Here is a 19,778-nt window from a genome sequence, read left to right on the forward strand (position 1 = left end):
CAAACTCTGAGGGTAAGGGCAAGCAATCTGTACTTAAAGCCCTCTAATGATTCTGATGCTGCTTCAGGTTTGAGAACCACTGGTTTAGAGAACAAATCAACAGGGAGGAACAGGGGTTGGGAATCAATCACAATGTTTTATTACAATTATCCAGTATCTGTTGCTTACAATTAAAGAATCTTAGGAGATTCACCATACATACAAGGTTCTTAGGAGCAAACAACAGAAAATGACTACTAAATTGAGCAGAAAAGGAATTTATTAGCATTTGTATTAACTAGCTCAAAAAACCCACCGGAAGCCTGGAAAACCAGGTTTAGGAAGAGGCAGGTTTCCAGACATGGGCATCCAAGCAGCACACAACCCAGCCAAGACATACCACAGCACCTACCCAGTTAATATAGTTACCCAGGAAGTACCACCAGACCCTCACCAATACCTCCACTAAATCTTTGACTACCCTATCACTGCTGGGAATAATCTCTTAATTGTCCTGAGGTCTTTGTGCCATTTTCTTCAAAGACCTGGAGGGAACATGTGACAGAAATATTGACAGAATTTAGTCACATGGCCATGCCCTAGCTGAAAGGGGTAGGAAGAAGTAATATTTGGCCCTCTTTCCTAAAAAGCTCAGAGTAGTAGAAAGATCTACACTGGAGATAATCACAATGAAATGTACTAAGGACAATGGTAAAAGTGTATACAACGTATTATGGAAGAACAGTAGATAAATTTAACCCAGTCTTGGAGGACAGGGGTCAGAACCCAAGAGATCAGCAGCTTTAGAGAAAAGCATTCATGAAACTATCCCATCCTAATATCTGAAATTCTGTTGAACCCTCATGTGAGTAAAACTGTAAAGCTCCCCTTCACCTCTCCTTTCCTTCATGCTCACCCAACCAGGCTCACCAAGCTCCCAACTTCAGTACCCTTCTTTCCCTTGGTGCCATCCCCGACTGTGGGCCATCAACCCACTAATGAGACCCAATTGTACTGTCTTTTATTCTTTGTCCTAGATTTTGGTGGAGATACCTCAGAATCTTTTCCACAAGTAACAAAGAAATGTAAACATACAACAATAAAGGAGAAGCACCCTAGTGGGGGCTGGGGACAGAGACTCTTGAGCCCTATACGCCGTTTCTTTCCCTTCCTTCCCTCCAAGCAGTCTTTGAAAGAGCCTCAAAGAACACCCCTCAGTGGGTGCCTGGGTGGCTCAGTTAAGCATCTGGCTCTTGGTTTTAGCTCAGGTCACCTGTGGTTTTAGCTCACAGTTCGTGAGTTCAAGCCCCACATTGGGCTCTGCACTGATCGCACAGAGCCTCCCTGGGATTCTCTCTCTCCCTCTCTGTCCCTCCTCTGCTCTCTTGAAATAAACTTAAAAAAAAAAAAAATCTTTTAATAAAAAAAAAATACACCCCTCGTGCTCCTGAAAGTAATCTATAAAGTCACCAATTGATATTCACTCATTATTTTCTTAAAATTCCAATGACCTGAAATAATGTGTCCAAAAATAGAAATTGGGCCTGAAGCTAACATAACATTGTGTGGCAACTATATTTCAATTAAAAAAAAAAAAAAAATCGGGTTACCTGGGTGGCTCAGTCAGTTAAGCATCCAACTTCGGCTCACGTCATGATTTCACAGCTCATGAGTTCAAGCCCCGCATCGGGGTCCGTGCTGACAGTTCAGAGCCTGGAGCCTGCTTCAGATTCTGTGTCTCCCTCTCTCTCTTCCCCTCCCCTGCTCATATCCTGTCTCTCTCTCTCAAAAATAAACATTAAAAAAATTTTTTTAATCACTTTGTTAAAAAAAAGCAAATTTAATACACAGATCAGTTTTAAATTAATAATTTTTTTCACTTTGTTATCCAAATAAAACAGACTTAAATTCAAGATTATCGAACCCTGTCGCAAAAAATAAATTAAAACCCAAAACACTAATTTTAGAAAAAGGCAATAAGCTGGATTTCCTTTTATTCCATCTCCCTTTACTAAGGGGAAATGGGGTAACGATTTAGTGCAATTACCTCAATAAAAACTGTTTCCTCTGTGACATGAATTAAGATTTCTATAAAGTTTTACTGATGAGAGGAAAGGGCAGTGCTGTTCACAATACCCTTTCGACCAATCCCTAAATCACACTTTAAAGAATAAACACTGGTTTGTTTTTAAATGTTCCTAAAAGGTAAAAATGAGACTCTTGGGTTGCAGAACTTAACTGAGACAAATGATGTAATCTCTCAGAGCTAAGGGGCCTGCAGATTTCTTTTTTTTTTTTTTAAGCCATTTTTTAGCAGAGGCCTCCTTCTACACCATTTCTGATTCCTTTTTTGAAAACACCAAGTGACTGGTGGCTAAGACAAGACTACCAGGGGAAATCAGGGAGACAGCTTCTGTGTGAACCCCTTTTCCTTGGGGAAGAAGGATACAAAAAGTTAACACCAATTTGTGTCAAGGCTGGCAGAAAAAATAAGAATTAAACCCTTTGTTTTTATGTTTCCTGTCATTTTAATGTAAGACGGAAACAGACTGCTATAACACTGGAGATTCACAGAGAAGGGCATGCTTCTGCTATTAAAAGACCTTTGCTGAAACATTTAAACTTTACTTCTCAAGAAATGAATATGGAAGTTTCGAACATTTTCATCGGCACACAATCATTCACAACAACGTTCTAGATATTTATTTTCTACTTTTCCCAAAAAAGGTCATTCTCACTTAGTAGTACCCCACCACCACTGAAGGGTTCAAAGCTCCTGAGCTCAAAAGTGATCAGAACACAGATAAATGTAATTGGTAGTCCAAAGCCTGGTTTAAATATTTGAAGAAGAGCAAACATCAAACAGTAAATACCAAATAGATTACTATCATTTTCATAAGGTAATGACTCATACACTAAAACCACGTAAGATTGACATTTTGTGTACGCAAGGTCTAATGGTAACAAAGCCTCAGTCTTAATGGCAGCACAGGTTTTAGAAACTACATTTTCAGCTTTCCATAGTAATCATCACTTTCAGAAACCATCAAACACAACTACATATTACACTGGCATATAATTCTCTACATAAGCATTTTCTCATGTATTAACTCTTAGTCTCAAGTAACAGAACACAAAAAGTAATCACAGGACAAAAAACCCACAGAACTTTTGCATATTCCCCTTTCCCCCGTTGTTAGCAGGTAGCACTTTTTTTTTTAAGAAACTGATGAAAAGTCAGAAATTTTGCATCCGATGTTTGACTTCCACTTTTTACTTTCTTATCGTCTTCTGGTACCACCATATCCTAAAAAGAGAAGAGTAAAATTTATATTCGTTTTCAAAAATGCACTGGCATTGCTTATAAAATGACAACAGTAATACATCTATTGTTAACAAATGAGAGAGAGAGAGAGAAAGAGAGAGAGACGGGAGGGAGGGAGTGGGGGGACCAAGGCTATGCAGACGGTGCTTTGCCCCGCACAATAGTCCTCCCAGTCATCCGGGCATCGAGCTGATTAAACTCAGACATGCTGCTGCGAATCGCTTGTAGACAGGAAACTAAAGATGGCTTCCGTGATGAGGGCAATGTGGTATGGGCAATACTCAACGTCTAAGCCAAAAGGCAGAGAAGCCAACGGAGCCAGCCAAGCCCTGCCATCTGTCACATCTCCGGCGGCAAAAAGAAACCATGTGGGGGCAAGTTTCAGGCTCTCAATGGTAAATGTTAACTTCGTTACCCACACACACATGTACATGCACACGCGCTAACAGGTTGTAAGATGACAAGTGTTCCCATCTGGAAAGTCCATGTTCTTTCAGGTTTTCCTTTAGGTTATTTAATGTTTAATGATTTTCTTCATATAAGTCCCATACACTTCTAGTTGAGATTTATGTCTTTTTACAATTTCTGTTTCCAATGAGAATGAGTATCCTATTACCATGTTTTGTCCTATGTAGCTATATTTTTATATAATCTCCCAATGACTACCTCCTCCTTTTTCTCCCCAAAAGTAACCACTACCTTGACATCTAACTCCATAGGTTAGCTTTGCTTGTTTTTAAACACATATATTTATGAATGTTGTAATCATATTTATATATATTCCTTTGTGTCCGACTTCTTTCTTTTCTTTTTATATTTGGTAGATCTATCCACATTATTGCATACAGCTATTTATTCCCTCTCCTTGTTGCACAGCATTCCATCATATGGCCATAACTCCATTTATTCATATACTTTACTGCTCTTGGATACGTGGGTTTCTTCCACTTGGAGGCTATTAGGAGTAAAGATGTGGGGCGCCTGAGTGGCTCAGTTGGTTAAGCATCCAACCAGATTTCAGCTCAGATCATGATCTCACAATCATGAGATCAAGCTCCACACTAGGCACGGAGCCTGCTTAAGATTCTCTCTCTCCCTCTCTCTCTGACCTTCCCCTTCTTGAGTGTACATGCTCTCTTTCTCCAAAAAAAAAAAAGGAATAAAGAGGCTATGAGCATTCTCATACTTATCTCTCAGTTTACGAATGTGTGCACTTCCGTTGCTGTTTGTCTGAGAGTGAAACCGCTGGGTCTAGAGTATATGCTCCTGGTTAATTTAGTAGGTAATGCCAATTCACACCAGTGCTATGAGAAACACAGTTTTCTATCAATGTCAAGAATTAACCACTCTTCTAGAACTTCCCCTGCTGAAGACAAATCCATTCCACAGCAATCTACTTCATGACCCATTGCCTCCCATGGTCTCCTAATTAGATGGATGTTTAAAAACAAATAGTGGTTTTTTTTTTTTACTTTTTATATTATATCCTTACTTTTTCCAAAATTTCCTCTTAACAGTAGGAATAAACATTACCACCATACTTTAGACAAGTATTTAAAGTATAGATCAATACATATTTTTTTGAGTTCTGCTGAATATTCAATAAATAGAAAATTCCATTTTAGAGCTTAAGAAGAACTCTAGAGGTCACAGAATTAAACATATGTAGAAACCAATATTCAGGAAGGCTGAAGGTCAAATCCCAGTTGGTTAATGCTGGAAGTGAAAGAATGTTTAGAAGTGAGAGGAAAAAATGAATCTGAACTATATTTTGCCTCAGTTAACTGTGCTATTAATATTTCCAATGGGTATGCTAAATAAAACTATGATTACCAATATACAGTTAATTATCATTTTTAATGTATTTTTTAAGTTTATTTATTTGTTTTTAGTGTTTGTTTATTTCTGAGAGAGAGACAGACAGAGCACAAGCAGGCAAGGGCAGAGAGAGAGGGAGACACAGAATCTGAAACAGGCTCCAGGCTCCAAGTTGTCAGCACAGAGCCTGACGTGGGGCTCAAACCCATGAACCATGAGGTCATGACCTGAGCCGAAGTCGGATGCTTAACCGACTGAGCCACCCAGGCACCCCTATTTATTGAAGGGGGCAGTGCGAGAGCAGAGAGAGAGGGAAAGACAGAATCTCAAGCAGTCTCGGTGCTATAAGTGCAGAGCCCGATGCAGGGCTCAAACTCACAAACCACGAGATCAGGACCTGAGCTGAAATCAAGAGTCAGGCACTTAACTGACTGAGCCACCCAGGTGCTCCCAGTTAATTATCTTCTTAAGTTCCAAAACTATTTCTATACTTTACTGCCATATGATAAGAAACTCTGTGCTTTCGCTCTCACCTGATGCTGTTCTGGTTCTCGTCTCTGAGCCTGCATACTCCGAATAGCTCCCTGAGGCTCCACGAAGTGGTGAGTAGGCGCGGCTGTTCCATGTGCTGGAGGATGGAGGAGGAGATGGGTAATACCACGAGTCAGAAAAGGGTGTTGCTGCTCTATGAAGACACAAAAGCGTGTCAGGAATTTTCTTGTGACTTCAGTTTTAAATATCCTATTTCTAAACTCTCAGAAAAAAAATCTTTATCAAGTGTTTTCCCTCAGTGTTCTAGTATAACATGAAATAGATACTATTTTGTTCTTCTGATACTGTATGGTCATCGCCATGGCAGGGAAGTGACAAGGAAAGGAGACTCTTTCAGAACTCACACTCAGATAAAATCTAAAATTAAACTACCAATAACACTGAAGACATCCCAAAATCTGGCTCCAAGCCCTGCCCAGCCTTGCGTCCCCCATTCCCCTACCAAACCTGACGGCTAACTGTTCCTCAAGCACGATGCCCTTTCCTATCTTCTCATTTTCTCAGGCATTAAGAAGACAGTCTTTTTCCTAACTCATAATATCCATGATGACGACATTGGAAGAAAAAACACAATGAAAGAAAATAACATATACAGTATCGATGAAAGCCCATACAGCAGAGACTGATTTAACAGGGTAATGTCACCATAATTTATTTTCCTCAACAAAACCAAATCCAGTCCAATTGCAAGCAAAACAAAGAAGCTTCCAAAGAAAAGTGGAACTAAAGTGCAAGTAAGGTCAATGCAAAACCTACCGATTGCTGCCAAACAGATACCCCAGTATTCCTCCAGTTCCCAAGCCAGTCCAGAACCCGGGTCCTGAATTGCCGTATCCTTGTCCTGTGAAAGCACTGCCAAAACCAGAAGTTGCACCATGTGGTCCTAGAAATAAAAATGATTCATTATATATCCTCATACAAACAAAACATGGCCTACAACACCAAAAAAAAAATACATTTCAGTTATTTCATCTGCACTATCTATTGCTAATACTCAGCCGTCTACTCGTAAACAAGCTGTAGTCAAATAGTGTATTCACAAAATACTGATTTATAACTGAGAAGTCCCTTTCCCACAGACATGAAAAAAAGGCATCTTAGAAGGGAGGGGGGTTACCTCCTGCAGAGTCACATTTGCCCTGCTCAGGATCAGCTACTGCAAGATGACCCCACTTGTCGGAGGTCCTTCCTTTCGGCATTATGAACATCTATGAAAGCATCACATGATAGCTGTCCTTGGTGCCCAATGCAGGAATCCAAGTGGAGGCAGCCAGATATTTGTATCAAGTGGGAAGTCAGGTCTTAGACCAAAAAAGTACCTTCTGCTCAGATGAAGTTTTTTTTTTTTTAATAACTCAGTATAACACATCAGTATAACATAAAGTGTCCTAATCTCACTTGTACAGCATAAGAAACTTGTACATATGTCCCCGTGCATGTAACCTCTACCCACATCAACAAAACATTTCTTGCACCCCAGGAGGCTCCCTCATGACAATTCCCAATAGATAACCACCCACAACGGAGATCAGCATTACCCCAACTTCTCTCACTATACTTTGGTCTTACCCATTCCTGAACTTCTAAATATAATCATATATCAGGTACTCTTCCATGTCTGGCACATCATTAAGTTTATGAGAATCAACCCCCCCCACCCCCCAATGCACACATCAGGTTTTGGTTTTGCTTTTTAAAACCGATCTATAGTATTAAATTGCGTGAAAAAAAAAATCACAACTTGTCCCATTCTTCTGTTTATGGACATTCTATTTCCAATTTTTGGCTGTTGTGAATAAAACTATTATAAATATTCCATGCATATCTTTTTGTGTACAAATACACGCATTTCTCTTACATATGCATTAAGGAATGGAGCTGCTGGGTCATAGGAGAGGCCAATGTTTAATTCTAGTAGACAGTGACAGTTTTCTCAAGTGTTTTCTATTTTAACTCCTACCATCAAGTTTCAATGGATTCCATCCTTGTCATTACTTGGCACTGTGCCTTTTTAATATTAGCTCTTATGGTGGTTAATAATGAATTCAATGTGGTTTTAATCTGCATTTTCCTAAAGACTAATGATGTCAGGCACCTTTTCATATTGTTACCGGACATCTAGATATCTTCTTTTATTATAAAATGGCTATTCAAGTCTCTGTCCATTTTAAAAATTGGGTTGTCTGTCTTTCCTTAGATTTGTGGGAAAGTTTTTTACATATTCTAGATACACACCCTGTGTTGAAAATAATGTTTTACAAATATTTTCTCCCAGTCTGTGGCTTGCCTTTTCACTCTGTTAATGTTGTCTTTGATGGCTAAACATTCTCAATTTAAATAAAGTCGAATTTATCCATCTTATCTTTTTGGCTGGAACTTTTGGTATCCAAAGCAATTTCTGCCCATCCCATGGTCATGACAAATATTTTCTTATGTTTTACCTTTTATGCTGAGATCTATATTTAATGAATAGATTTTTGTGTATGGTATGACATGGATTTCAAGGTAAATGCTTATTGCCAAATCTGATCAAGTTTTTCTGATTAAGATGATTTATAACTTAACCCTGCCACCTTAAAATAGTGGTCACAATTATCCTTACACAGAAAAATAGGTAAAAGAAGTTGGAAAAAGAAAAGATGAGAGGACAAATCTGTTTTGGTCTCCCAATGTCACCATTTTCTATTTCAGAAACCAGCACAAGATTCACTACCTCACATCGACCTTACTTATTGCCATTACCTAGGGAAACATACCTGTGAAGTCAGACTTAAAGCCTGCAGGAGGGGGTCCTGCTGAGTTGGTGAATCTCTGATAATGATGGGAATATGGAGGATACTCAGAATACGGGGGAGGAGAATCCTGACCATCACTAAGAAACAATTTATAAACTCCAAAAGCAATAGCAAGTAGTACTACGATGGTAATCAATCCACTGATGCCACAGGAATTTGAGGAGTGCAGCTTGTTATAATAATCAGAGAAAGAGTTAAAGCCATAGTTTTTTCCAGACTCTCTCAATTTCTTCAGACCAAGTTCTGTGTAATCTAAGTTATACTCCAAGCCACAGGAACCTCTCAGTACATACTGGTCTTCGGAGGATTCATAGCCTTCACAGCTCACTACAGTTTTTCCAAATTTATATGCAATATCTAAATCAGTCTTACATTCCCACTGTGAAGAAAAAACAGAAATAGATTATTAGAATCAAAATGTTTTTAAATAAATACTATTTGGGTTATACAGCTATCATAACAATATAAAATGAAGCTGGGGAATGATAAAATTCAAAACAATGAGTACTTCGGTGTTGGGGAGAAGGCAACCTAAGGGCTTCAAAGGTAGGTTGGAGGTACCTGAGTGTTTGTTTTATTACTATTCCTTATTCCTTACACATACACATGAGGAATTCTTTTGTACATATTAAGCATTCCACAATTTATATAACTGTTAAGCAAAATTTTAAATGTCAACCTTTGCTACTGTAATTCAAGATGTTTACTTTAAAAATAGAGGTTCTTGGGACACCTGGGTGGCTTAGTCAGGTAAGTGTCCAACTCTTGATTTCAGTTCAGGTCATGACCTTGTAGTTCGTGGGTTCAAATTCTATGTGGAGCCCCATGGAGAGCCTGCTTGGGATTCTCTCTCTCTCTCTGCCCCTTCCCTGTTCGTTCCCTCTCTCTCCCTCTCAAAATAAATAAATAAAAACTTTAAAAATAGGGGCACCTGGGTGGCTCAGTCGGTTAAGCGTCCGACTTCGGCTCAGGTCATAATCTCACAGTTCGTGGGTTGGAGTCCCGTGTCAGGCTATGTGCTGACAGCTAGCTCAGAGCTTAGAGACCGTTTCAGATTTCTGTGCCTCCCTCTCTCTCTGACCCTCCCCTGCTCACGCTGTCTCTCTCTCTCAGAAATAAAAAACATTAAAAATTTTTTTAAATAAGATAAAAAAGTTATTTAAAGGTTAAGTCTCAAAAATCAGCATCATACATGAATATCTGGTAACTACATATAGCATCAGAGATAGTACATAACCTTGTAGAAAAAACTTTCCACACAGGGGAGCTTGGGTGGCTCAGTTAGTTAAGCATCCAACTTTGGCTCAGGTCATGATCTCACCATTCGTGAATTCAAGCCATGTGTCAGGCTCTGTGCTGACAGCTCAGAGCCTGGAGCCTGCTTCAGACTCTATGCCTCTCTCTCTGCCTCTGCCCAACTCAAACTCTGTTTCTCTCAAATGTAAACATTAAAAAAAATTAAAACAAAAAACAGAAACTTTCTATAAAAATGTTATAATAGCACGGACTAACTTTTCAGGATCCAATCCTGTAAGTAATCTACTAAAAAACTTTTTTTTTAAGTAATGCCCATCGTGGGGCCTGTGTTCAGAATCCCAAGATCAAGAATCACATGCTCCACCAACTGAGACAGTCAGGCAACCTGTCTCTTAAATTTTAAGATCTTTAGAAAAATGCAAAAATAATTCACACTAGCCTCAAATACTTCCCCCTTAAAAAAAAGTCCTAGTTTAAATTCCATAATTAGGGGCACCTGGGTGGCTCAGCCGGTTAAGCGTCCGACTTCAGCTCAGGTCATGATCTCACAGTTCGTGGGTTCGAGCCCTGCGTCGGGCTCTGTGCTGACAGCTAACTCAGAGCCTGGAGCCTGTTTCAGACTCTCTGTCTCTCTCTCTGACCCTCCCCTGTTCATGCGCTTGCTCTCGCTCTCTCTCTCAGAAATAAAACATAAAAATTTTTTTTAAAAATTCCATAATTATATTTTGAGCTAAATAGGTAATATGCTTCTTTAGCTGCATTTAAAGAGACACAAGCTAAAATAGATCTGGTTTGTTCTGCCTTTCTGTAAGTTTTTGGCCAAATTACCTTCCTCTCTCAAATTTCAGATATGCTATTTTTTTTATACCAGCATTATTGAGCTATGACTCCTATATCATACCTTCACCCATTTTGATGGTTTTTAGTGTATTCGTAGTTGTGCAACCATTGCCACAATCAATTTCAGTATATTTTCACCACTGCAAAAAGAAATCTCATCTCCATTAGCAATCACTCCTTACTTCCTCCCCAAATTTCCCAGCCCTCAGCAACTACCAACCTGTCTCCATGGATTTCTCTATCTTGGATGTTTCATATGAATGCAATCAGACAATATGTGACTAGCTTCTTTCACCTAGCATCATGTTTTCACACATAGTGTAGCATGTATCTCTATGTCATTTTTTTTTATGGCTCAATAATATTCCATTGTATGGCTCTACCACATTTTCTTTACTCATTCATCAAAGACGGACATTTAGGATGTTTCTACTTTTTGGCTATTATATATAACACTGCTACAACCATTTATGCACACATTTTTGTGTGGACACATGTTTTTAATTCTTTTGGGCATATACCTAGAAGTGGAATGACTCGGTAACTCCATGTCATGAAGAACCGCCAGGCAGTTTTCTAAAGCACCTGTACCATTCTACATTCCTAACAGTCTACAATTCTTGATCATATTAACATTATTTCCCAAAAGTAGGTTGGTATTTTTTGAGGAATGACAGTAAAATGATAACCAGCAGAGATTCTCTACCCCCATCTCAAATATATAAAGTTTTGAAAATTTACTAATGTCTCAGGAGAAATTTATGGCATGAAAATTACAATGAGTATTTCCAAGCTTTAAAATCAGTTTTCTTTGGAGGATGTCTTTCCAGAAAATAAGTGATTTTTATTTATATATTTAACTTGAGATTTTCTACATGCACTTCCCAAAAACACTGAATAATATCCCAATAAACACTTTATTGAATAAAAAAACTACACTAGTTCCAACTAGACTGCCATCAACATAATGAATATTACCTGTACATCATAACCATCCCAACCTTTGTTCTGACACTGTATGACTTTTGGGGTATAAGAATCACATCCAGCTGTGCCTCCAACACATTTCAACTGTGGAATCGGATCCAGCCTACGGGAGGTAGTATAGCGGTCGTGGTAGAGAGTAAGGGCTTTTACATCCCGCAATAATATTCTGTCTGAAACATGAAGAACACAGACGAACAGGTAGTAAATATCCTGTCAAACACAGAAAAGGTCATCCTAATAAAACACTTGTCATAGAAAATCCTTCCAAAAGTAAGTAGGTATAGAATTCTAGATTGTCACTCAACCAAGAGGTGAAATTTTCAGACATCTGAAAGGTTTCAAAATATTTACCTCCCAGGTATCAATTCTCAGTAAGATAATGAAAGATAGTCACCACCAAGAGAAAAAAACAAAACAAAGAGAAAGACATAAAAACCAGAGGACTAAAGAAAAAGTAATGGCATACAAAGGGACAAAGGGAATCCCAAGGAGAGTGATGAATGAAGACAGGAATAGGACAACCACGGCCAGGCAGAGGACACCAAGTCCACACTGGAAGAGTACTGCTCAAAAGACATATGAGGGCTGCCAGCAAAATTCCCTGCTGCTACCATACCATCTCTTTCAAACCTAAGGAAAGAAATGTCCAGGTGAACCTTGCTTTGGTTTTTATCCGTATTTGGTCTGTCTTGGCCTCCAGCTGATGAAGTTCCTTCTCTTCCCCACCATGTCCTGGTAACTGGGATCAGCTGGTTTTACCCTATTCCTAAGTGCAACAGATAGACCATGGGAAGCTTAGAAGTGAAAGATCTAAAGCAACCTACTCCTTCTGACCATATTTCTGTCCAATGTTCAAAATCGGACCATTACAGTCTTTGGCAGATACCTTAATTATAGGAAGTCCTATGTTTCCCATGACTTTCCCCAGTGATTTCCCCAGAAAGGGTGCTTAAAATCTCAGGAAACCTGAAGCCATAGGCCTTTTTTTTTTTTTTTTTTTTTTTACACCGCTAAGAAATGAGCTAGTCAGTTTTTTAAAAACTTTTAGGGTCTTACCCCATACATGAGTAGAAAAACTGAAGTAAAAAAAGTATTCATTCAAAAATCAGGAAAGTGGGGCGCCTGGGTGGCTTAGTCGGTTAAGCGTCCGACTTTCGCTTAGGTCATGATCTCGCGGTTCGTGGGTTCGAGCCCCGCGTCGGGCTCTGTGCTGACTGCCAGCTCAGAGCCTGGAGCCTGTTTCAGTCTGTGACTCCCTCTCTCTCTGACCTTCCCCTGCTCACGCTGTCTCTCTCTCTCCTAGAAATAAATAAAACATTTAAAAAAAAAAAAATCAGGAAAGTAGCTACCTCCAGGAAAGGAAATGTGCCTAGAAAGGATTATGCAGAATTCTCTTTTCTTTCTCTTAACTAAATGGGGCTACAATGATGTTCAGTTTTTCTTCTTTAAACTATTCATGTATGTTTTATTTATTCATCTTTATATATGATATACTTCATAATTTTTTAATATAGTGAAACCCACTCTTCCTCCAATTTTACATTTCTGTGATAACCCAAATTAACAATCTGGTAAGTACTTTTTACTTGCTTACCCAGACACAGATACAGGGGTTGTTTTGATTGTTAGTTTATTTTTTATAAAAAAATGAAACGTAGAGTCCACATTATTCTTCACATGGTTTTTCCACTTACATACATACATCATACATCATACATCATGGGCATTCCCTCATATCAGCAGATACAGATCTCATTTATACCGATTTACCAAAAAAAGAACTTAATAAATGCGACTAAACTGAAATTTATCAGCCACTCTCTCACCAAAATGCAATAAAATTAGAAATATAATGATACAGGGCTCCTGGTGGCTCAGTTGGTCGGGTGTCCAACTCTTGATTTCTGCTCAGGTCATTATCTCACAGTTAGTGGAATAGAGCCCTGAGTCTGGCTCCCTGCTGACAGTACGGAGTCTGCTTGGGATTTCTCTCTCCCTCGCTCTCTGCCCCTCCCCCACTGGTGCATGCTCGCTCGCTCTCTCAAAATAAATAAACTTAAAAGAAAGAAATATAATAACATAAAATATATACTAACATATAAAATCAATAATGAAAAGACAGCTGAATACCAGTAACAACAAAGAAAGGAAATTTGAACTATATATATTGAAATATATTATTAAATCTGTAGTAGCATAAACAGTACAGTACCGGCACAGGATTAGAAAAATTGATCACTGTATACGATGGACAAAAGTTAATCCACAATGGCTAAAACTTACACCATAAAACATACAACAAAAATGTACAAAACTCAAAGAAAATGTTTATGATCCTGGTATGGGGAAATCTTAAGACACCAAAAGCAAAAGACTGAGCAGCAAGATAAAGACTGCAATTGATCAAGTTATGTTCGATCTATAAAAATCCAAAATCCATAATAATGCTCAAAAAGAATGCAAAAAACGCATTTTTCACTAAAAGTTGCTACCTACCTCCTTTTTCCTGAAAATTGGCAATTAAAGATTAAAAATTAAATTTTTATTCTGACTTTCTATCAGGAACTATAACCTGAAATAGCCTCAGGTGATAATGGAAATCTCAACTTTACTGAAGAATGACAGCTAATAAATGCAAATGAAATGACAGAATTGGAAAAAAAATCATCACTTTATAACCCCTAAAGAAACAGATTCAGACAAGGATTTATGTGTTTTAAAATCATTAAGAGATCAGATATTGATATGGGGCTAAGTAACATTACACAGAGAGCTTTCTGGAAAAATATAACTTCACAAGGAAGAAATAAAACCATTTTTAATCCACTAGTTAATCTTAGCATCAATAATGGTAGAACAAACTGATATACCATCCACTACGATGTAATCCCTGAAAGTATTTAACATGAATTTTATCAATCCTTCGGACTTACCATTCAGTCTCCAAGAAATACAGGGAAGGAAAAAAGTAAGCTAAAACAATGCCACAAAAAAAACAATCCAGAAGGTAGGATATTCCAAATAAAGGACAACAGGCCCAAGCCCTTCAGCAAAGCAACAGCATAAAAAAAGGATTTCTACATTTAAACAGACTTAAAGGAGAATAAAATCAAAGGTGATGCACAGACCTGGACTGGGTCTTGGAATGAATCAACCAGTTTAGACATATTAGGCACAAATGTGATATCTGATATGGGATAGATAATTAGTTGACATTAAGAAATTAATATTAATTTTGTCAGGGGTTAATGTTACTTTTACCTTACGGGTAAAAGTTCCTTTTAAAAAAGGGGAGGAGCATATTGAAGGATTTAGTGGTGGCCTGTCATGATGCCTAAAATCACATAGAAATATTTCAACCTTAAATATGGAGTTGAAAGGAAACAAGGAATATACAAAGATTGATTACCTGCCATTAAAATTTAAAATATCATTCCCAGGGGTGCCTGGGTGGCTCAAGTTGGTTAAGCATCCAACTTCAGCTCAGGTCACGACCTCCCAGTTCATGGGTTCAAGCCTAGCCTCAGGCTCTGTGCTGACAGCTCAGAACCTGGAAACGGCTTCAGACTCTGTGTCTCCCTCTCTCTCTGCCCCTCCCCTGCTCACACTCTCTCTCTCAAAACTGAATAAACATTAAAAAAAAAATTTTTTTTAGAAATAAATCCAGATACATGTGGGAATTCAATATAAGATAAAGTGGGCTTTCTAATTTAGTAAAAAAAAAAAAAAGCCTTCCTTAAATGACACCAACATAACTGACTACTGCAGCTAGAAGAAACTCTACCTACAGCTATATAAAAACTTAATTCCATATGGACTAAAATTTCCAAGAATCATATTAAAATAAAATATGCTATATTAACCCCAAACTATCACCTCATACATAAAAACTGTAACAATGAAAGTATTCAATGGTTTAAAAAGTCATAAGGTGGGGCACCTGGGTGGCCCAAGCAGTTGAGCATCCAACTCTTGATTTCGGCCCAGGTCATGATCCCAGGGTCGTGGAATCAAACCCTGTGTCAAGCTCTGTGCTGAGTATGGAGCTTGCTTGAGATTCTCTCTTTCCCTCGGCCCCTCTCCCCTACTCCACATGCTCTCTCTCTAAAATAAAAACACTTAAAAATTGTTTAAAAAGTCATAAGACATTATTAAACTAAATAACATAAAAAATTTTTAAAAATAAAGTAAGTAACAGGAATAACAATAACTTGAAATTATTGTAGCAGGGTTGAGATAAAGCAAAGGACACTGAACTAAATTCCCATCACCAACTTACTATATATGACTTTGGCCAAGTCAATTTATCTGTACAGAAATTTCCTCACTTGTAAAATTAAGAAGATAATATCAACTTTAAAACTGGTCCTGAAGCTTACATTTATCAACCTTAAAATAGATTATGAAACTTAGATATAATTTACTAGAATTATCCAGCCAAGTACTTGATACATAATAGATGATCAAGTACAATAAATATTTTTGAGATGTTTAAGGAGCTATATACACATGAGGTATTATTACCATAACCCTACAGCAGCTTTCCTCCCTGGACATCCTAAAGGTCACTAGGTTTTGTGGCACTAAAAATTCCTATGTTGAAGCCCTAATCCCAATGTCATGATATTTGGAGGCAGGGCCTTTGGGAAGTGTTAGTTTTAGATAAAGGCTTGAGGATGAAGCCCCTCATGATAGGATTAGATCCTTATAAGAAGAGGAAAAGACCAGAGCTCTCTCCTCTGCCATGTGAGGACATAACAACAAAACAGCCTTCTGCAAACCCTGATCTTCAACTTCCCAGCCTCCGGAAAACAAGAAATAAATGCTTGTTGGTTAAGCCACCCAATCATAGTATTTTGTTATAACAGCCGGAACTGAGACAAGGTCTAAGAACAAAATGCTCACACCCATCCTCCACTAGTTATACCCATCAAGGGTCACAGACTCACAAATCGAAATCCACTTACAGGTCTCAAATTTAAGATGAACAAAACCAAAGTCCCCCAAACATGCTTCTCCCACAATCTTCCACATCTCAGGAAATGGTAAGTCCACGCTCCTAGCCACTCAGGCAAAAAACCTCATCTTCTCCTCCCACCCCTACATCTAATCCATCAAAATATCATGTCAGCTCCACCTTCTAAATAGGTAAGAATCCAACCACTCTCACCAACTCCACTGCTCTCCCCTGGCCAAACCATCACTACTCCTGAAACTCACTGTACCAGCAGCCTCTTCACTGGCCTCCCAGCTTCCCTGGACCCCCTACAGTCTGTTCTCCACAGAACAGACAGAATTCACCTTGAAAATACAACTCATAGCAGGTCATTTATGCTTCTTCTCCCTTCAGGTTTCTGATCAAATGTCACCTTAACAGTGGCTTCTTCCCTGACCAATGCATATTTTGAAAATCCCACTTCTACCTTCTTTCCCCTGTGTTATCATTGTCCAATCCACTTTTCACCATATGACATGCTACTTACCAGTTTCTCTACTGTCTATTTCTTGTCAACAGATGTAAACTCCCTGGGGTCAAGACACTCAGTTTTGTTTTGTTAAATTTTTTTATGTCTTTATTTTGAGAGACAGAGAGCAAGCGGGGGAGGGGAGAGAGAGAGGGAGACACAAGATCTGAAGCAGGCTCCAGGCTCTGAGCTAGCTGTTAGCACAGAGCCAGACGCGGGGCTCGAACCCAGGAACCATGAAATCATCCCGAGCCAAAGTTGGACACTTAACCAACTGTGCCACCCAGGAGCCCCAAGACACTCAGTTTTGTTAACTGCTATATTCCCAACACCCAGAAAAGTGACTTAAATATAAAATAATTCCATAAAGAATTTTGAAAAGTCTTAGGTAATCTCTTTAGAATGGGTATACAATTTTTTTCCAGACAAATCACTGCTCTATGTTAGCTAAAGACAAAGTAAGTACATCCAAAGCCAAAAAAAAATTAATACAAAATGCGGGAGTGATTATTGCTTTAATAAAGGGCTTGATAAAACTTAACCCAGTAAAATGCTGTCATAAAACAGTTCCTCAAAATAAATTTAAGGTAAACTAGGATTTATAAATATCAATTGTGTTTACTCTGCAAAATATTTTGGTGCTTTTTGTTCCAGAACAATAGTTTATAGAGAACGGAGACTAAGATTTCCAAGAAGCAGTTCACCATTAATTTAAATTTGGTTCCTTTTTTTTAATTCCCCTGATTCTTCATCTGTAAACTTCCTTTTTTTTACTTAAGAATTGAAGATTCAACTGTTTCAATCTGGTTTTTAAATTGTAATTCTGACCAAAGTGTCACCTTTATATACAACTTTCCAGGAATACATAAGGAAATTACATGGACATTTAAACCCAACTTGGCTTTTATTACTAATAAAACATCCACATTCAAATGAGTTACTCAAAGTCAAGCACCTTCTTTCTCATTTTAGCATTTAGGAATAAAATAGGAAATTACAGAAATAAATCTGTTGCTTAAGAAACAGGCATTTCCTATCACCCAAGTCACAAATGCAATATTGAAACTTTAAATACCTTAACATCTTCATTCCCCAAACCAAAAACGATGCTTTAACTGTTTAAAAATTATTTCTTACATAATTCCAATTTAACAGCACGCATCATTAAATGGAAATCTATGTTTATGTATATATTACACAGAATATTATTTATCCCACAAAAATTCTTCAGAAAATTCTAATAGAAATTAGAAATTCTAATAACACATGTGCCATCATGTACCATCACACACACAAAATAATAATGTCTTTTAAATTCTAGTGTTCGGTGAAAAACAATGGGAAAAGCTGACGTAACGAAATGAACTTAACTGTAGTGATCAGAATAAGAAGCATGAGTTTTGCTCACATGTCTGTGATTCTGCTAACCTGCCTGCAAGGTTTATATCCCTGTCCACTAAGTGTGACTCACAGACTGCCGGTGCTGTGCCAACTGTCAGCCATAGCAACAGGCAGCCATGACAACAGGCAGCCAAGATGACATCAGACAGTCATGACAACAAAGAAAAATGAGCAGGGGAGAATGGAGCTTTCCAGTTAGTCTTAGGGAGGAGGGCTGTCGTCCGAGGAAGCAGAAGGTAGACAAATTCTCGGAGTCCAGGGAAGGGAGAGAGAGGACCTTAAATATACAGAGTCGTCCCGCCCCGCCCACTTCCCAACTGTCCTCACTTGTCCCGCAAGACTTCTGGGAAAAGCAAAAAAGCCAGGTAGGACGCTGATGACTAGGGAAGAAGATGGAAATGAGAAACTAGGATAGAAAGGCCCAGGCGGCGGCGAACGGAAATGGTCGCCTGTTGGGCCTCTGGGCGCTGGCTGCTTTCAAAATAAAGGGGCGGGTGAGGACGGCACTCACCAGGGTCGTTCCAGCCGAGGGCGGGGCCAGTGATCAGCAGAAGCAAGAGGAGGCTGGGAAGGAGAGAGCGTCCAGCAGCTTCCGGCCCGCCGGCTGCGGCCATGGCTCGGGTGAAGAGAGCGGACGGCTGCCAGGCGCTCAAAGGCCGGAATCGGAGCTGCGGAAGTCCGCGCGCCGCTGCGCGACGACAGGGACGGCGGCGAAGGGAAGGTCTGTCTGCAGAGCCGCAGCGACGATCGGTGCGCAAGTGTTACGTCACTGCCACTGCGTCGCGCGTTAGAACACGAGTAAACGCCGCGGGCCCCGCCCCTAAGGCTTAGAGCGGCTGGAGGCGGGGCCAAGGGAAGAACAGGGTTGCAGGGGGCCGAGCCCTGGGCGGGGCGCAGGATGCTGTGGGCGGTACCGAAATCCGGACCCTCCCTGTTGCGTTTGGTCTGCAGCTCCGCAAGATTCCGCGCGAGGGTGCAGCGGTTAGAGGGGTTGAAACCAACGCGAAATCTAAGTGCAGTTAGGTTATACATTTCCGAAACCTTCGTAAACTTCCTGAGGGAAATGGCTGTGCACTAGAAAACTTTATCCCCAGCACCTAACATGGAGCCTGGCACGTGACTCGCGTCCCACTGGTTTGCTAAGATTGGGGTGAAACGTAGCATGGAAATATGTTGTTCTGGTTCAGAAGCTCAGAGCCTCTACCTATTTTCTTGTACGTGGAGGCAGTAGGAATTTACAAAATATCAGAAGAAGAAACTACTACCTAAAGAACCAGTCAGAGAAAACCGTTCTAAGAGTGCAGGAGTATTATCTTTGAGGTCTGACAGGCCTAGATTTCTCTCATTCATTCATTCATT

General features: G+C 39.3%; 1 protein-coding gene across 2 annotated transcripts; it reads right to left on the minus strand.

The window, feature by feature from the left end:
- Window positions 1-2,265: 2,265 nt before the first annotated feature.
- Window positions 2,266-19,191, minus strand: SARAF (store-operated calcium entry associated regulatory factor). Of its 2 annotated transcripts, none has more exons than XM_039220967.1 (6): window positions 18,931-19,191; window positions 11,545-11,723; window positions 8,431-8,848; window positions 6,431-6,557; window positions 5,656-5,750; window positions 2,266-3,286 (listed from the first exon to the last, which is right to left on the minus strand). In XM_039220967.1, exons 1-6 carry the CDS (start codon window positions 19,031-19,033, stop codon window positions 3,261-3,263), a joined length of 948 nt encoding a protein of 315 aa, XP_039076898.1. In that variant the 5' UTR covers window positions 19,034-19,191; the 3' UTR covers window positions 2,266-3,260. The 2 variants fall into 2 exon arrangements, with proteins under 2 accessions (XP_039076898.1, XP_039076889.1); XM_039220958.1 differs by having other exon boundaries at window positions 5,656-5,807; window positions 18,931-19,190.
- Between the last annotated feature and the right edge of the window lie 587 nt (window positions 19,192-19,778).

This window comes from Hyaena hyaena, unplaced genomic scaffold (assembly GCF_003009895.1).
Source record: "Hyaena hyaena isolate Hyena2069 unplaced genomic scaffold, ASM300989v1 scaffold_17, whole genome shotgun sequence".
NCBI lineage: Eukaryota > Metazoa > Chordata > Mammalia > Carnivora > Hyaenidae > Hyaena > Hyaena hyaena.